The sequence below is a fragment of the Cervus elaphus genome, chromosome 21 (assembly GCF_910594005.1).
Source record: "Cervus elaphus chromosome 21, mCerEla1.1, whole genome shotgun sequence".
NCBI classification, from domain to species: domain Eukaryota; kingdom Metazoa; phylum Chordata; class Mammalia; order Artiodactyla; family Cervidae; genus Cervus; species Cervus elaphus.
The window spans coordinates 53912156-53932003 of record NC_057835.1 but is presented as its reverse complement, the minus strand read 5'-3'; the positions used below and the strand labels follow the sequence as shown (position 1 = coordinate 53932003).

Here is a 19848-nt window from a genome sequence, read left to right as displayed (position 1 = left end):
TCTATGTGTGAAACGAAATAAAGATGAGAAAGTGTCACCTTGAGAATGATACATTGGAAAGGAAGATATTTACCTTGTATTTTTTTTTTCTGTATTAGAAACATTTTGTTTCTTAGATTTTTTACTTAAAATAATGACATGATAGATTCATATTTTCAAATGCAAAATAGCATTTGGAATGAAATCATTTGCATTTTGAAATGACATTTACTTAATGGTTTTAGTCTAAATGACAAAGGCTCTTGTGCCTGTAGTATACAAGGAATTCTATTAATACATATTCTGAAAAATATGTGACTTCAGAAGCAAGAGTTTATGTAAGACTGACTGTCCACAAACTGAAAATTGTATATTATAGATTTATACAAGAAAATTTCCTCAAGCAATGAATGAACATCATGAAAATAAATCATTAAACACTCTTCAGGGTATGACAGACTAAATTTAATTAACCATAATATTATAACTTATATACAGTCTTAAGAAGAAGTAGCTTATCTAAAAACATTCCCAGAACACACAGTACCTAACTGCAGTGGAGAACAAAGGGATTGCTTCATGTTGATGAGCTATTGTTTTATTAACATTCTAGGTTAAAACTGATTATGCTCATTTATTCTTCTCTATGAAATACCTTATTTTAGAAGACAAATATCTCCATGCAAATATTGGAATAACAATTGAAGAACAAAATCAGTATTTATTATTTTATTTATATATTTGTAATATACATTATTAATATAATTATGTATAATTATAATATTGTAAATTTAATATTATAAAGTTGGCAAAAGATTTACTTATTGTTTCTGTATTCTTTTTCACTATTCCATTTAACTAAAAAGTAGAACTAACAAGAATATTTCTTTGTTCAGTTTGGTCTTATAATTTTTTTCCCTTATAATCCAAGTTATATTATTGCCTATAGATATAATACTGCCTATAGAGGTTATTCTAGAATAAAAAGAATAACAAAATTAACTTGCCTCTAGATCATCTAGTTCCAAATGAATATATTAATCTTAATCTTGGCCTGTAAAAAATGACTTTTTCCAGAAACACAAAACTAGAATATCACTGGTTTAATTCACATTTTATTAATGGACTAAGTAAACCTTTACATATATGTAAGGGCTTCCACTTTAAGTTCACTTGACATTTTTAGCAAGCTTTCCTCTCAGCATTCTATAGAATATAAGTTAAAGAAATGTATTTATTGTATTTCTAGTAAATTTTTGTGAATTGATTTCTTTTTTTGCTACTGTTTTAAGGTTCCCTTTAATATATTACTATAGTCAATCTTCAAGGCACTTCAAACTTTCCTTAAAATTTGTTGGCAGATAGCTTTTTTGCTTTCATCTTTTTTTGTCTCATTTTCTCTCTGTTTGGTCATGCATAAGCTATTTTCATACTTTTAAAACTCTGGTTTTAAAACTTATTTTCTTACCAGAGAATGTAATGTTGAATCCTTCATAGGATATTGAGAAATCAGAAATGAAGCGCAACTGAGCCCTGAAATTTCCATAGAGACCAGCATTGATTGTTGAAGGAAGTTCTGAACCAGTCAGGCGTGCCAGTGGTTGGGTAAAACTGCCATTCTCTGTAATCAGTAAGTAGTCATGATGGTCTTCCAAATGAAAGGTATGGAAGTTGAACTGTACACCTAATAAGGAAAAGAGGAAAATTAGACTTATAAAGTATATTAGTAAAACACACAGAGTTACCAAACTAACAAAAATCAGGACTCATAACAGATTTTTGTAAAAATGAAAGGCACTGCTATAAAATATTCTGAATATATAATACAATTATTATAGCTTTCTTTTGTTTTGAGTTTTTCTGTTTGGCTGTTTCCTTATAGCTTCTCTATAAGGTTTATAATGAGTCATGTCTTGGAAACTGCTTGGAAATAAAATTTTAAAATTACTGTCTAAAAAGAAATTACATGCATTTTCTGAAAATTTCAAGGAAAACTTATACACTTTATTTAAATAGAAGTGTTTTGGCAAAAGTAACCACTCATTCAACTTCTAATAGGATAGACTACTCTGTTAATACCTAACAGAATTTTAAATTTTCCCATGTATTCATCTCAGTACATATCAAAACAAGCATATTTTTCTAAGAAAAGCATGCAGACTGAGTGTCTGATTTTTTTTTTCTTTTTTGTTCATTTGCTCTTCTGACTATTTTTCTTATTTTTAGTCTCTGACCAAAATCTAATTCACTTTATCTGAACTTTCGCTCATGTTAAAGTGCTCAGCAACTCTTTGTAGTTTATATAATGGATTCATATAAGGCATACTCTTTTTGCTCTGAGTTCTTTAGCGTGCATGATCAGTCTCAAAGTCATGTCCAACTTGTTGCCACCCCAGGGACTGTAACCCACCAGGTTCCTCTGTCCATAGTATTTTAGATAAGAATACTGGAGTGGGCTGCCATTTCCTCCTCCAGGGGATCTTTCTGATCCAGATCAAACCCGCATCTCCTGCATTGTAGGTGGATTTTTTACCACTGAGCCCCCTGGGAAGCTCCTGAGTTTCTTTCACTCACCACTAAGTGTGTGAGATTTATCTCTACTTTTGTGTGTAATTTTAAGTTGTTTTAGAGATCCATTTCATTTTGTGAATACAACACACTCATTTGTCTGTTCAAAAGTTAATGGTCATTTAGGTAATTGACATTTTAACTTGAATGCAGAAAATGCTGCTATGAGCATTCAAGTATGTCTTTTGAAGAACATATTTGCTTATTTCTGCTGGATTGATACCTAGGAGTAGAATTACTGGCTCATGGGAAATTTATATATATATATATATATATATATATATATATATATATATATACATATTTCAGCTTTAATAGATACTGTTTCACAAAGTGGCTATGTCAATTTACACTTTCATCAACAAATCCAATTGGTATCTTCATCAATATTTGAAAGTTTAAATTTCTTTTTTTTATTTGTTCTGTCCTGGTGAGTATGGTATGTCATTGCATTGTGGTCTTATGCGACTATTTAATGACACTATCTCAAATGCATGTAATAACCTAACAGTTACACACACACACACACACACACATCCTATACTGTTTGTAAGATATGCTTATGTGTGTGCTCAGTTGCTCAGTTGTGTCCGACCATTTGCCACTATGGATTGTAGCCAGCGAGACCCCTCTGACATGGGATTTTTCAAGCTATAATACTAGAGTGGGTTTCCATATCCTCCTTCAGGGGATTTCCCGACCCATGGATCAAACCCACATCTCCTGTGTCTCCTGCATCAGCAGGCAGATTCTTTACCACTGAGCCACCTGGGATGCTGTATGTAAGTATCAAATGAAATAAAGGATAATATCACATTCATCTTTCTTTTGAAGTGCTTAATAAATTTTCTTATTTGATCTAAAAGAATCACCAAAAGCTTCAGCAAAAACCCAGTAACATGAGTTACTGGGTAATGATAAAATAACATTCTTAATGCTATTTATCAACTTTATAGTTCTAAATGATGGATTGTTTTGGAGTCTTCATTGCTTTTTTAAAAAATTGAAGTATGGTTGATTTACAAAGTTGTTAGTTAGTTTCAGGTATACAGCAAAGTGATTCAGATATATGTGTGTGTGTATATTCTTTTTCATATTATTTTCCAGTATAGATTATTACAAGATGCTGAATATAGTTCCCTGTGATATACAGTAAGCCCTTGTTGTTTATCTATTTTATTTAATCCCAAACTCCTAATTTATCATTTGTTTGCTAATAAAGCAAGAAGTGAAATAAAATGAGACCAGAAAATAAACTGACAATAGAAGTAATGATGAGTTATTATTGCCAGTGATTATGAGTTATTATAGGCCAGTGATTTCAACTTGGAAAATACTTGGAATATACAATGATACTCTTTTTCAAAATATAACACATTTTTTTCTCTCCCTCACAATGAGCCCTTTTTAGGACTGAGTCCAGAAAGTCAGTGTCTCAAAAGTTCTTCAATATAAATGTGGCATTTGACACTAGACAGATGTAAATGAGAAAGACAACATAGCAAGGAGAGGATACTCTGCCATCTAGATTTACTGATATTTAAATTTACAAATTAACATGAGTGGAAGTTAAGATAAAGTGAATTAGATTTTGGTCAGACACTAAAATTAAGAAAAATAGTCAGAAGAGCAAATGAACAAAACAGAAAAAAAAATCAATCTATCAGTCTGCATGTTTTTCTTAGAAAAATATGCTTATTCTGATATGTACTGAAATTAATACATGGGGAAATTTAATATTCTGTTAGGGAGTGGTGCTAATAAGCCCATTGTCAAGTATTACATGCATAGCTTTTTCTGAGATGCACTTTCTCCATCTGAGAAAATGGATTCTAATAGAGTTGCCCGAAAGTTTAAATTAGACAATATAGGGGATCACTTGGCACAGTTCTTTCACAGAGGAAGTACTTAGCAACTCTTAGCTATCATTTATTGTTTAATCCTTCAACCTGAAAGTCAATTGTTTTCATGTCACTCTGCCCTAGTCAACTACTTTAAAAAATGAAGCCTCTGTTTATCAGATTATGTTTTAAACAATAAAATCTGTGTTCACTGCAGGAAAACAACATAAGACCTTCTAATGAAAGGCAATTAATCTAAATAATAAAATGATACTAAGAACTTACTATATTATAAGCATTATAGAATATAAAAAATGAGAAGACTGTAAATAACTCAGAGTCTATCTAAGGGGAAAAGATACATAAACTAAAGTTTTAAACATTTTGCTAAGTGCTATGAAAGTAATTAATGTGAGTCAATATCGGAGCATAAACTTTAAGAGGTAGGTTGTCAGAGGGATTAGCAGATGCTTCTGAAGGCAATGACCTTTAAAAGTGAACAGCTCTTTGTGGAAGAGCAACCCTTGGATGGACATTTCAGGAAGTAGAAGTGGACAGGCAAAGACATACAATCTTAATAGGGCAGTGGGTGTGAAGAATAGTGAGAAAAAGTAAGTGGTTACAACATCATAGTACTGTCCCATAAAGTGCTAATTCAAAAAGTCCTATTAAGGTAATTTTTGTTACATAAATATATGAAAAACTTGGGCTTGAAGTAAAAATATTATTAATATCTAGGTTGTAGTTATAGTTACGACTAATTTTGACCTTGAGGGTGCAATATTGATGTGCATTTGTGTATCTATGTGTGTATACAGGCTGGGTGAGAAGTTTAACTATATTACCTTGATAATTTCTCCCAACATTAAGAGATTATTCTTCACAAAACTTTGACTACACTTTGGAATAGTTGTACTTTGAACAAATTTTGTTGACTCTTACAAGAAAAGCACATAATCTGCATTTCATGCCATGTAAATACAGATTTAATTAACACTTGCAACGTCTGAAGGTGCAAAACCTTAAGTGTTAATTAAACCTCTATTTACATAGCAAGCAGTATGTAGCTCTCCATTTTCTTGTATAATACAAAGAAGTTTATTTTAAACTCCATTAATTTGCTACACAGTGGGATAATAGGATGCTTTGGTTAACTTCCAACAAATAGTCTTCTATTATGGAGAACAACAAAAATGACAGTTTATGAAGTCTTCCACGTCATTCCTGCAGTAAATATGAGAATACTCATTTTAACAGCATTTTTTTCTCAATAATATTTAATTTTCATTTAAAGAACCATCCTTATATTACCCTCACCATCAATGAAAGGATGTATAATTTCTATAAAGGCTAACCAACTGTATCTCAAATATTCTATCAGAACTGCAGATATATCTCACATAGTTAAACAGAAGTGTAAAAAACATTGTGCATTGTCATATAGAGTGAAGTAAGAAAAACAACAAATATTGTATATCTCTTATATGTGGAATCTATAAAAATGGTACAGATGCATTTATTGGCAAAGTGGAAATAGAGTCGTAAATGTAGACAACAAACATGGTTACTGATGGCGGGGGGAGGAGGAGTGGGACAAATTGGGAGATGGGATTGACATGCATATACCACTATGTACAAAACAGATAACTAATGAGAACCTGCTGTTTAGCACATGGAACTCAACTCAAGAGTCTGCGGTGAACCAAATGAGAAGAAAATCTAAAAAAAAGTCTTACACATAGGATACTTGTATATGTATAACCAGTTCACTTCATTGTACGGCAGAAATTAACACACCATTGTAAAGCAACTATATTCCAATAAAATTAAAAAGCAAAATAAAATAACACATTGTGTAAAAACCACAATGGATTCAAATGTTTCAAATAAAGCTTTAATTTTTAAAACTGTAACAACATCACCTTCTCATGGCTAGGATTTGGGTTTTTTATATTTAGATCTTTGATAGTAAAGCTAATAAGTACAATGTAATGTGTGTGCTGTTGCTCAGTCATGTCCGACTCTTTGCGACTCCATGGAATGTAACCTGCCAGGCTCCTCTGTCCATGAGGATTCTCCAGGCAAGAATACTGGAGTGGGCTGCCATGCCCTCCTCCAGGGGATCTTCTGAACCCAGGGATCGAACCTAAGTGTCCCTCATTGCAGGCAGATGTTTACTGACTGAGCCACCAGGGAAACCCAAGAACACTGGGTAACCTATCCCTTCTCTGAATCAAACTGGAGTCTCATGAATTGCAGGTGGATTCTTTACCAGCTGAGCTACCAGGAAGCCCATGTACAATTTAATAGTAAAAACAATAAGAATAATATTTCCCTAAAGCAGTTTTTAACATATGAATAAATTCGTTTTTAAAATATTAGCATATAGATATTTTCAGGTAAATAATTTTCATCCATTTTTGTTTTGATATTTAGAATGCCCATTTTCCCACTGTCAAGCTATTACCTTAAACCACTTATATTGCTAATATGCATTGAATATTTTGGTCACATTGCATGAATATATCATATTTAGTACTACAAGGACTTTTATTTATTTGTTCAAAGGACATTTATTAAGCTCTACTATAAGCACAGTGCAATTTTATACTTTCACTCAACTGTGTGAGAACCAACTGCAGTAAGAGACAAATATTTCTAGGACAGTTATAAATTTATATATGGTATATGGTTATGATAAATAATCATAACCATTTTGAAACAAGTGTATATAAACATGTATTGTTTACAATCAGTGTAGTACTTCAGAGTATCTATTTCCCTTTGAATTTTTGAAGTCAACCTCTTAACACCATGCCAGAGACAAAAGACATCCTCTTTGAGATTTTATTGATATGAAAATTTCAAATTACATTAGTTTATTATATATAAATAAATATACTACCATTCTGAAAAAAATCATATGAGCATGTTATAATAGTACAGAAAAGTAAATATAATCCTCTGCTGCAGTTATTCAAACTGAATTTTGTATTAGCATATTTTAGTATTGATCTGTTTTTGCTCATGCAAAATGACATTGTAAAGGACAATGAAATAAAAATATATGCAATGTAAATTCAGAAAATAGCCCATTATCATTGCATGAGACAAATTACCTTTTCCATGGGTTACATCTACGGTCCATGTACAATTCAGAGAATTTGGATAAAATTCTGGGTAACCGGGTGATAAGATTGTTCCACTAGGCCCTCTAACATCTCCTCCACATAGTGCTGAAAATACAAAGAAATATAGTCATATGATTACTGTTAGAGAGGCAAAGGCTGAACAAATCTCTTTTGAAATAGAAGGAGTCTGATTATCTTTGCTTAAGTTACTTCCTGGAAATAACATGAGTGTGTAAAGACCTCTTGCAATATTAGAAATTAATTTCATCCTTTGAAACACTAGAGAAGAAAAAGGTATTTAATTGTATCTGAGAATTAATACCAGCCCCAAAAGAATTTAGCTCAACCTTCATATTTGCATTTAAAGTACATACTTATATATTTCTAATTACAAGCAACATTTGCATAAATTGGTTGTAAATTAAACATGAGTAATTAATTGTTTAGCAGTTGCTCTTTTACTAAGCTTTAAGAAAACAACTTGTTAATTACACAAAATTATTTATTTTAGATTCCTAAAGGGATAGGTGTCATTCTTCACAGAACTCTTTTTGAAATAGTGGAGTAAACTGAAATTTTGAAAGCTGTTTCTGAACTTGTGCATTTCTCTGGGAAACATAATGAATAAAAAGTTTTCTTTTTTTTTTTTTTTATTTTTTATTTTCCAGTGGGTTTTGTCATACATTGATATGAATCAGCCATGGATTTACATGTATTCCCAATCCCGATCCCCCCTCCCACCTCCCTCTCCACCCGATTCCTCTGGGTCTTCCCAGTGCACCAGGCCAGAGCACTTGTCTCATGCATCCCACCTGGGCTGGTGATCTGTTTCACCATAGATAGTATACATGCTGTTCTTTTGAAATATCCCACCCTCACATTCTCCCACAAAGTTCAAAAGTCTGTTCTGTATTTCTGTGTCTCTTTTTCTGTTTTGCATATAGGGTTATCGTTATCACCTTTCTAAATTCCATATATATGTGTTAGTATGCTGTAATGTTCTTTATCTTTCTGGCTTACTTCACTCTGTATAATGGGCTCCAGCTTCATCCATCTCATTAGGACTGATTCAAATGAATTCTTTTTGACGGCTGAGTAATATTCCATGGTGTATATGTACCACAGCTTCCTTATCCATTCATCTGCTGATGGGCATCTAGGTTGCTTCCATGTCCTGGCTATTATAAACAGTGCTGCGATGAACATTGGGGTGCACGTGTCTCTTTCAGATCTGGTTTCCTCAGTGTGTATGCCCAGAAGTGGGATTGCTGGGTCATATGGCAGTTCTATTTCCAGTTTTTTAAGGAATCTCCACACTGTTTTCCATAGTGGCTGTACTAGTTTGCATTCCCACCAACAGTGTAAGAGGGTTCCCTTTTCTCCACACCCTCTCCAGCATTTATTGCTTGTAGACTTTTGGATAGCAGCCATCCTGACTGGCGAGTAATGGTACCTCATTGTGGTTTTGATTTGCATTTCTCTAATAATGAGTGATGTTGAGCATCTTTTCATGTGTTTGTTAGCCATCTGTATGTCTTCTTTGGAGAAATGTCTGTTTAGTTCTTTGGCCCATTTTTTGATTGGGTCATTTATTTTTCTGGAATTGAGCTGCAGGAGTTGCTTGTATAATTTTGAGATTAATCCTTTGTCCGTTTCTTCATTTGCTATTATTTTCTCCCAATCTGACGGCTGTCTCTTCACCTTACTTATAGTTTCCTTTGTAGTGCAAAACTTTTAAGTTTCATTAGGTCCCATTTGTTTAGTTTTGCTTTTATTTCCAATATTCTGGGAGGTGGGTCATAGAGGATCTTGCTGTGATTTATGTCGGAGAGTGTTTTGCCTATGTTCTCCTCTAGGAGTTTTATAGTTTCTGGTCTTACATTTAGATCTTTAATCCATTTTGAGTTTATTTTTGTGTATGGTGTTAGAAAGTGTTCTAGTTTCATTCTTTTATAAGTGGTTGACCAGTTTTCCCAGCACCACTTGTTAAAGAGGTTGTCTTTTTTCCATTGTATATCCTTGCCTCCTTTGTCAAAGATAAGGTGTCCATAGGTTCGTGGATTTATCTCTGGGCTTTCTATTCTGTTCCACTGATCTATATTTCTGTCTTTGTGCCAGTACCACACTGTCTTGATGACTGTGGCTTTGTAGTAGAGTCTGAAGTCAGGCAGGTTGATTCCTCCAGTTCCATTCTTCTTTTTCAAGATTACTTTGGCTATTCGAGGTTTTTTGTATTTCCACACAAATTGTGAAATTCTTTGGTCTAGTTCTGTGAAAAATACCGTTGGTAGCTTGATAGGGATTGCATTGAATCTATAGACTGCTTTGGGTAGAATAGCCATTTTGACAATATTGATTCTTCCAATCCATGAACACGGTATGTTTCTCCATCTGTTTGTGTCCTCTTTGATTTCTTTCATCAGTGTTTTATAGTTTTCTATGTATAGGTCCTTTGTTTCTTTAGGTAGATATACTCCTAAGTATTTTATTCTTTTTGTTGCAATGGTGAATGGTATTGTTTCCTTAATTTCTCTTTCTGTTTTTTCATTGTTAGTATATAGGAATGCAAGGGATTTCTGTGGGTTAATTTTATATCCTGCAACTTTACTATATTCATTGATTAGCTCTAGTAATTTTCTGGTAGAGTCTTTAGGGTTTTCTATATAGAGGATCATGTCATCTGCAAACAGTGAGAGTTTTACTTCTTCTTTTCCTATCTGGATTCCTTTTACTTCTTTTTCTGCTCTGATTGCTGTGGCCAGAACTTCCAACACTATGTTGAATAGTAGTCGTGAGAGTGGGCACCCTTGTCTTGTTCCTGATTTCAGGGGAAATGCCTTCAATTTTTCACCATTGAGGGTGATGCTTGCTGTGGGTTTGTCATATATAGCTTTTATTATGTTGAGGTATGTTCCTTCTATTCCTGCTTTTTGGAGAGTTTTAATCATAAATGAGTGTTGAATTTTGTCAAAGGCTTTCTCTGCATCTATTGAGATAATCATATGGTTTTTATCTTTCAATTTGTTAATGTGGTGTATTACATTGATTGATTTGCGGATATTGAAGAATCCTTGCATTCCTGGGATAAAGCCCACTTGGTCGTGGTGTATGATTTTTTTAATATGTTGTTGGATTCTGTTTGCTAGAATTTTGTTAAGGATTTTTGCATCTATGTTCATCAGTGATATTGGCCTGTAGTTTTCTTTTTTTGTGGCATCTTTGTCAGGTTTTGGAATTAGGGTGATGGTGGCCTCATAGAATGAGTTTGGAAGCTTAACTTCATCTGCAATTTTCTGGAAGAGTTTGCGAAAGATAGGTGTTAGCTCTTCTCTAAATTTTTGGTAGAATTCAGCTGTGAAGCCATCTGGTCCTGGGCTTTTGTTTGCTGGAAGATTTTTGATGACAGTTTCGATTTCTTTGCCTGTGATGGGTCTGTTAAGATCTTCTATTTCTTCCTGGTTCAGTTTTGGAAAGTTATACTTTTCTAAGAATTTTTCCATTTCATCCAAGTTGTCCATTTTATTGACATAGAGCTGCTGGTAGTAGTCTCTTATGATCCTTTGTATTTCAGTGTTGTCTGTTGTGATCTCTCCATTTTCATTTCTAATTTTGTTAATTTGGTTTTTCTCTCTTTGTTTCTTAATGAGTCTTGCTAATGGTTTGTCAATTTTGTTTATTTTTTCAAAAAACCAGCTTTTAGCTTTGTTGATTTTTGCTATGGTCTCTTTAGTTTCTATTGCATTTATTTCTGCCCTGATTTTTAAGATTTCTTTCCTTCTGCTAACTTTGGGGTTCTTCATTTCTTCCTTCTCTAATTGCTTTAGGTGTAGAGTTAGGTTATTTATTTGGCTTTTTTCTTGTTTCTTGATGTAAGCCTGTAATGCTATGAACCTTCCCCTTAGCACTGCTTTTACAGTGTCCCATAGGTTTTGGGTTGTTGTGTTTTCATTTTCATTCATTTCTATACATATTTTGATTTCTTTTTTGATTTCTTCTATGATTTGTTGGTTATTCAGAAGCGTGTTATTTAGCCTCCATATGTTTGAAGTTTTAACAATTTTTTTCCTGTAATTGAGATCTAATCTTACTGCACTGTGGTCAGAAAAGATGACTGGAATGATTTCAATTTTTTTGAATTTTCCAAGACCAGATTTATGGCCCAGGATGTGATCTATTCTGGAGAAGGTTCCGTGTGCACTTGAGAAAAAGGTGAAGTTGATTGTTTTGGGGTGAAATGTCCTATAGATATCAATTAGGTCTCGCTGGTCCATTGTGTCATTTAAGGTTTGTGTTTCCTTGTTAATTTTCTGTTTAGTTGATCTATCCATAGTTGTGAGTGGGGTATTAAAGTCTCCCACTATTATTGTGTTACTATTAATTTCCTCTTTCATACTCATTAGCGTTTGCCGTACATATTGCGGTGCTCCTATGTTGGGTGCATATATATTTATAATTGTTATATCTTCTTCTTGGATTGATCCTTTGATCATTATGTAGTGTCCTTCTTTGTCTCTTTTCACAGCTTTTATTTGAAAGTCTATTTTATCTGATATGAGTATTGCGACTCCTGCTTTCTTTTGGTCTCCGTTTGCATGAAATATTTTTTTCCAGCCCTTCACTTTTAGTCTGTATGTGTCTCTTGTTTTGAGGTGGGTCTCTTGTAGACAGCATATATGGGGGTCTTGTTTTTGTATCCATTCAGCCAATCTTTGTCTTTTGGTTGGGGCATTCAACCCATTTACATTTAAGGTAATTATTGATAGGTGTGGTCCCGTTGCCATTTACTTGTTGTTTTGGGTTCACGTTTATACAACCTTTCTGCATTTCCTGTCTAGAGAAGATCCTTTAGCATTTGTTGAAGAGCTGGTTTGGTGGTGCTGAATTCTCTCAGCTTTTGCTTATCTGTAAAGCTTTTGAATTCTCCTTCATATCTGAATGAGATCCTTGCTGGATACAGTAATCTAGGTTGTAGGTTATTCTCTTTCATTACTTTCAGTATGTCCTGCCATTCCCTTCTGGCCTGGAGGGTTTCTATTGATAGATCAGCTGTTATCCTTATGGGAATCCCTTTGTGTGTTATTTGTTGTTTTTCCCTTGCTGCTTTTAATATTTGTTCTTTGTGTTTGATCTTTGTTAGTTTGATTAATATGTGTCTTGGGGTGTTTCGCCTTGGGTTTATCCTGTTTGGGACTCTCTGGGTTTCTTGGACTTGAGTGGCTATTTCCTTCCCCATTTTAGGGAAGTTTTCAGCTATTATCTCCTCGAGTATTTTCTCATGGCCTTTCTTTTTGTCTTCTTCTTCTGGAACTCTTATGATTCGAATGTTGGGGCGTTTCACAGTGTCCCAGAGGTCCCTGAGATTGTCCTCATTTCTTTTGATCCTTTTTTCTTTTTTCCTCTCTGCTTCATTTATTTCCACCAGTTTATCTTCTACCTCACTTATCCTATCTTCTGCCTCCGTTATTCTACTCTTGGTTCCCTCCAAAGTGTTTTTGATCTCATTCATTGCATTATTCATTTTTAACTGACTCTTTTTTATTTCTTCTAGGTCTTTATTAAACAGTTCTTGAATCTTTTCAATCTTTGTTTCCAGGCTATTTATCTGTAACTCCATTTTGTTTTCAAGATTTTGGATTATTCTAAATTCTTTTTCAGGTAGATTCCCTATCTCCTCCTCTTTTGTTTGACTTGGTGGGCATTTTTCATGTTCCTTTACCTGTTGGGTATTTCTTTGCCTTTTCATCTTGTTTAGATTGCTGTATCTGGGGTGGGCTTTCTGTATTCTGGAGGTCTGTGGTTCCTTTTTTTTGTGGAGGATTAACCCAGTGGGTGGGGTTAGACGATTGGCTTGTCAAGATTTCCTGGTTAGGGGAGCTTGCGTCAGTGTTCTGGTGCGTGGAACTTGATTTCTTTTCTTTGGAGAGCAATGGAGTGCCCAGTAATGAGTTTTGAGATGGGTCTATGTGTTAGGTGTGTCCTTGGGCAGCCTGTATGTTGATGTTCAGGGCTATGTTCCTGCGTTGCTGGAGAATTTGCGTGGTATGTCTTGCTCTAAAACTTATTGGCTCTTGGGTGGTGGTTGGTTTCAGTATAGGTATGGAGGCTTTTGGACGGTCACTTATTACTTAAAGTTCCATGTAGTCAGGAGTTTTCTGGTGTTCTCAGGTTTTGGGCTTAAGTCTCCTGCCTCTGGATTTCAGTTTTCTTCTTCCTGTAGTCTCAGGACTTCTCCAACTATACAGCCCTCCTTTCGAAGACAATGGGCTGCTTTTCTGGGCGCCTGATGACCTCAGCTAGCGATCCGAAGTTGTTTTGCAAAGTTTGCTCTGCGTTCAGTTATTCTTTTGATGAATTTGTAGGAGAGAAAGTGGTCTCCCCGTCCTACTCCTCCGCCATCTTGGCTCCTCCCTCCAAATAAAAAGAGTTTTCTTAAAGGATATTTAGTTTTTAGTAAATACTCCAAGATAATAAAAATAAAGATTTATGAACTGAGGTAAAAGAAATTAAAATTTGATTCAATGTTTATTTACTGTAGACTAAATCACAGTTTACAATGCCTTCTACCACCAGTGGTTATGATAGACCAGATAATTTTATCAGCATTAAAACTAAAGGAAACCTAGATATAGTTTAACTTACATGCAGCATACATCATGCAAAATACTGGTCTGGATGAATCACAAGCTGGATTCAAGTTTGTTGTGAGAAATATCGACAACCTCAGATATGCAGATGTTACCACTTTAATAGCAGAAAGTGAAAAGGAACTAGAGCCTCTTGATGAGGGTGAAAGAGGGGAGTGAAAAAGCTGGCTTAAAATTCAACATTCATCATGGCATCCGATCCCATCACATTATGGTGAAAAGAAGGGGAAAAAGTGATACATTTTATTTTCTTGGACTCCAAAATCACTGCAGATGATGACTTCACATATGTTTGGCTTTTTAGCATTCTACTTCAAATGATCAATCTCTATAAACATTATTAAAAGGTATCATTCACTTAATCAGAGATTCATTTACTACTTTCTTCTTCAAATCACTCTCTCTTTAAGCATCTCAAACCTAAATGTGTCAATATACTTGTTTATGTTATTATCTTTAATTGATTTACATGTTATAGATTCTCATTTGTCAATGGTCTGTATGTGATTAAAACAGTCTTCCATTATCATCAGTAGCAGGAGCATTTTCATCAACCAAATGAAATCTTTCATCTTTGTAAATGAGATCATTTTATATTGCAAATATTTAGAATTATATTTATTTTACAGGCTTTTTGAATAATTACAAAAGATTAGCTCCATGTGCATTGATATAATGCACAGAGATAGATGCTAATGCAAGTGTGAATTGTCTTGAATTTTAATTAATTACCCAGTATTCTCTCAATCTGATGATGCTTGCCTCTCTATAAAGGTCCCTCCCTGTTAAAGCTAAGAAAATGCAAGATGAAATCAAACAACCCATTAAAATTAATCATGAGAGGCCAAAATATTAAGAATAAAAAAAAAATAAAAGTTTTATAAGTGAAAATTTTTTCAGGTAGAAAATGGAACTCAGATATACTGTAAAAGATGCAGTGATAGAAAACATTAAGAAAGTTTCTCCAAGAATATTTCTAAAATAAATTCTGAGAAGTCAGTTCAAAAGACCATATGACTGTTCATATATTAAATTTCTTAGAACAAGAGCATCTAAAATAGATTCCATGGATCTACTGCCTTATCTTTTATATCACCCATTCTGAAGGAGTTCCAATTTATTTCAACAACCTTGCTAATTAATGTCATATGTCTTTATGGATATAGACAATTTTGTAATAGACACAATAGGTATATACGTTCTTGTGAATGAAAGACAAATTTTATATCAAATGAATCCTTGAAACATTGCAGAGAATTTAGGGAATAACCAAACAAACATGAAAGAAGCAGTTACTTTATGTTAGGGAAGACAGCTTTCAAAGAAAAACATCCATAAGGACAAAGATCAATAACACAGCAAAGTCACACCAACAGCCCAAAATATGAGCTGAGAGCAATTAGCCAGACATACAACAATCTTGTCAAGTATAAATAGCTTTAATTTTTCTCCCTGATTTTTTCCACATATGACCACTACCTGGTCGCATGATAAGAACCTGAGTTTTAAAATATGAAGTTGCCTCAAAAGCCAACCCCTTGAATGAAACTGCCAAAACTCAGAAAATTATACCTTGCCCTTGGTAGAGATGCACACTTGGCAAGTGATAAATTTTCTATAACTAGAACAGACCTTTCTAGACCATTATTAATCAAACCACTTTGAGTATTGCAATGGGACAAAGAAATAGGCAGTTTTTACAAATCCCATCATGATGTTTTTTTGTCTGTTTTTAACCTTAAATCTCTTTTCTTTAGGTCTCCCTAATTTGAACTGTATACTCTCATTTTAGACTGTTTATTATTTGAATTCTATGCACCATTATTACTTGAATTTTTGGGCCTAAACATCAGTTCATGTACTCTTTTGCTATGTTAGTCTGTGTACTCAAATCTTTCAATTATATGAAAAAATTACGGAAGCGATAAAGTTTCAGTACATTTGGTTCAACTTCAGATTCTATGCTTAATGACTTAGGTGATACAGATAATCAAGTAATTTCTTCAGTTCTAAATGTCCCCCACCATAAGATGGCCGTGTGTGTGTGTTCAGTCACTCAGTTGAGTGAAGTGACAGTCACTCTGTCATGTCAACTCTCTACGATCCCATGGGCTGTAGCCTGCCAGGCTCCTTTACCCATGGAATTCTCCAGGCCAGAATAATGGAGTGGGTAGCTGTTCTCTTCTCCAGGGGATCTTCCCAACCCAGGGATCAAACCCAGATCTCCCTCACTGCAGGCAGATTCTTTATCATCTGAGCCATCACAGAAGCCCCAGTCACTCAGTAATGTCTGATTTTTTTTTTTTTTTTGACCCCATGGTTTGTAGCCTGTTGCCAAATAGGGTAACTATCTTAATTAACAATGTCTAGTTCCTGAAGGGTTGAATTCTACTGGGCATATGACCTCAGCTTACCCCCAGAACTGATAACTTTATGATCTCAGTACATGGAAAACATCTTTCAGCTGTGACTTCTGATTATATGCTGCCTTTGACACTTGTTGGCCAACGCTATCCTGGTTTTTCCTGTCTGACCTTCCCTAGAGTCTTTCAAATCTAAGTTCTATGAAAAACATCAGAGAGATATTCAAGAGTGAGATCTAATCAAAGTGGCCAGTAACACATGTTGTTCAGTTTTGGTTTAAATCTAACCTCTTATGTTTAGGAGATGCCTTCTAAAAATATATGTTATAGGAACAAGAAGAATACATGGTTCTCAACCTCAAGAATATAAGTAAAACAAGAAAACAATTACTATTTCCTCTACTACCTCAAGGAGAACATATAGTATTTGTTCATACTCAACAATATTTCTTTAGTGCTTAGACAATATAATTGACAAATATTGATTTAGTGAATCCATAGGTGTTTATAAGGTAGCAAAACATCCCATAAGTAGAGAAATATGAGGTCTAGGAAAAGTTGAGATTTTTTGCAGATGCTTCATCCTAGGAAAGCATAATCCAGTCATTCAGTTTTAATGTGCAACATGATAAAATTAATACTACTGTGTATGTTACACATAAAAGTTAAGAGAGTTAATCCTAAAAGTCCTCATCACAAGGAAAAACATTTTTTTTTCTATTTCTTTAATTTTATATTTATATGAGATGGTGGATGTTCACTAAATTTATTGTGATAATCATTTCATGATTCATGTCAATCAATTCCTTTTTACTATACACATTAAACTGATACAATGGTGTAAATGAATTATATAACAATAGAATTGGAAGAAGTGAAACTTGCTCAGTTGTGTCTGACTCTTTGCAACCCCATGGACTATACAATCCATGGAATTTTCCAGGCCAGAATACTGTAGTGGGTAGCCTTTCCCTTCTACAGGGGGTCTTCCCATCAGCTCCACCTAGCCCATCAGGCTCCTCTGTCCATGGGGATTTTCCAGGCAAGAATATTGGAGCGGATTGCCATGCCTTCCTCCAGGGGATCTTCCCAACTCGGGGATCAAACCCAGGTTTCCCACATTGCAGGTGGATTTTTAACCAGCTGAGCTACAAGGGAAGCCCAAGAATACCAGAGTGAGTAGCCTATCTCTTCTCCAGTGGATCTTCCTGACCCAGGAATCAAACTGGGGTCTCCTGCACGTACATAAAAAAGATTAAGTTGGAGACAAATTTAAAAATGACTAGGAGTTTGGTAAAAAAAACCACAAAAACCAAAAACCTTTCCAGTGTTGGAAAGGACTAGGACATTCTAGTGGAAAGGGAAACACTGATGAAGGCAAAGGACAGAAAATAAATATGCAAAATCAAATATAGTAAGTATTCCCCAAAGAACTGGAAATAATAATCTGCTCATTCTTTCATTACAATGAGATTTACTGAGCACTAACTGTGTGACATGCCACGCTGGATGAAGCACAAACTAGAATCAAGATTGCTGGGAGGAATATCAATAATCTCAGATACACAGATGACACCACCATTATGGCAGAAAATTAAGAGGAACTAAACAGCCTCTTGATGAAAGTGAAAGAAGAGCTTGGAAAAGCTGAATTAAAACTCAACATTCAAAAAACAAAGATCATGGCATACGGCCCCATCACTTAATGGCAAACAGATAGGAAAACAATGGAAACAGACAGACTTAATTTTGGGGGGTAGGCTCCAAAATCACTGCAGATGGTGACTGCAGCCATGAAATTAAAAGATGCTTGCTCCTTGGAAGAAAAGCTATGACAAACTTAGACAGCATATTAAAATGCAGAGACATTACTTTGCCAACAAATGTCCATAGAGTCAAAGCTGATTTTTGCAGTAGTCAAGTATGGATGTGAGAATTGGACCATAAAGAAGGCTGAGCACCAAAGAATTGATGCTTTTGAATTGTGATGTTGGAGAAGACTCTTGAGAGTCCCTTAGACTGCAAGCAGATCAAATCAGTCAATCCTAAAGGAAATCAACCCTGAATATTCATTGGAAGGACTGATGTTGAAGCTGAAACTCCAATACTTTGGCCACCTGATGCAAAGAGCTGACTCATTAGAAAAGACCCTAATTCTGGGAAAGACTGAAGGCAGGAGGAAGAGGGGACAACAGAGGATGAGATGGTTAGATGGCATCACTGACTCAATGGACGAATCTGAGCAAGTCTAGGAGATGGTGAAGGACAGGGCAGCCTGCTATGCTGTAGTCCATTGGGTTGGAGAGTCAGACACGACTACGTGACTGAACAACAACAAACTGTGTGACAGGAACTGAACTCTTCTTGGCACTGAGGACACACCAAGGAATATAACAAAGTTCTTGCCACATAGAATTTACATTTTTGTTAAAAAAAAGCAGACCACATATACATAACAATGTTGTTAGAGAGTGGTAAATACCATGAAGAAAAATAAAAATGACATGACAGGGATTATTCCTTTATGGGGATTGTCAGTGATGTGATTTTTTAAGTAGAGATTGAATGTATTTAGGAAGAAGGACATGTGACTATATGAAACCTATTTCAGGAAGAAGAAATGAGAGGGAGTTGGAGGGATGGGGAGAGGGAAAGCCTCTTAACATATGAAGAAAAGCCAGGAGACCTGTGTAGCTGGAGTGCAGTGGTATGAATGAGGGAGAAAGTTGTGAGAGATGAGGCACGGGAGGTGCTCAGGGCCCAGATTACATGGGAGCAATTAGGTCATGCAAAAGTTTTGAGATTTTATTCTTCTTGGGATGCTAAGTGCTAGAAGGCTCTGGGCAGCAGAGTGCCCTGATCTGCCTTAACTCCTAAAATAATTACTCTGGTTGCTTTCTGAAGAGTAGACCTAAGAGGTCAAAGGGAAAGAAATAAACCCCTCAAGAAATACATGGTGAAAAATAAGGTAATAAATTTACTAAATAATGCAGAATCTAACTGAACTGTTTATCACTTAAGATTCAAGGTTTCAATAATAAAACAAGATGAAGTCAGAAAGATCAACTTTTTGCTCAGAAACCTAAATATACAAAAATAGGACTGAATTAAAAGTAGTCTGCCATATAACATAATTGATAGCAAAAAAGTCCTCTTTTTCAGCCATATATTCCAGGGAGTTCAGAGTATCCATAAATTATTTCAACAGCTCTATGTACATCTTTTTACAAAATTCTAAACATGGGGCATCACTGAGGAAAGAATAACAAAATTTTAATTGTACTTTAAAGAATTTTTGTACCATATTGTAAAGGATGTGGGC

General features: G+C 34.7%; 1 protein-coding gene across 1 annotated transcript in view; it reads right to left on the bottom strand.

Annotated features, from left to right (window-relative positions):
• Positions 1-19848, bottom strand: part of CSMD3 (CUB and Sushi multiple domains 3) — a 1322573-nt gene that overhangs the window by 413428 nt on the left and 889297 nt on the right. The window contains exons 20-21 of the mRNA XM_043879976.1: positions 7508-7624; positions 1448-1663 (exon numbers count right to left, since the gene is read on the bottom strand). Coding sequence (XP_043735911.1) covers positions 1448-1663; positions 7508-7624 — 333 coding nt within the window. The remainder of the gene's footprint in view (positions 1-1447; positions 1664-7507; positions 7625-19848) is intronic.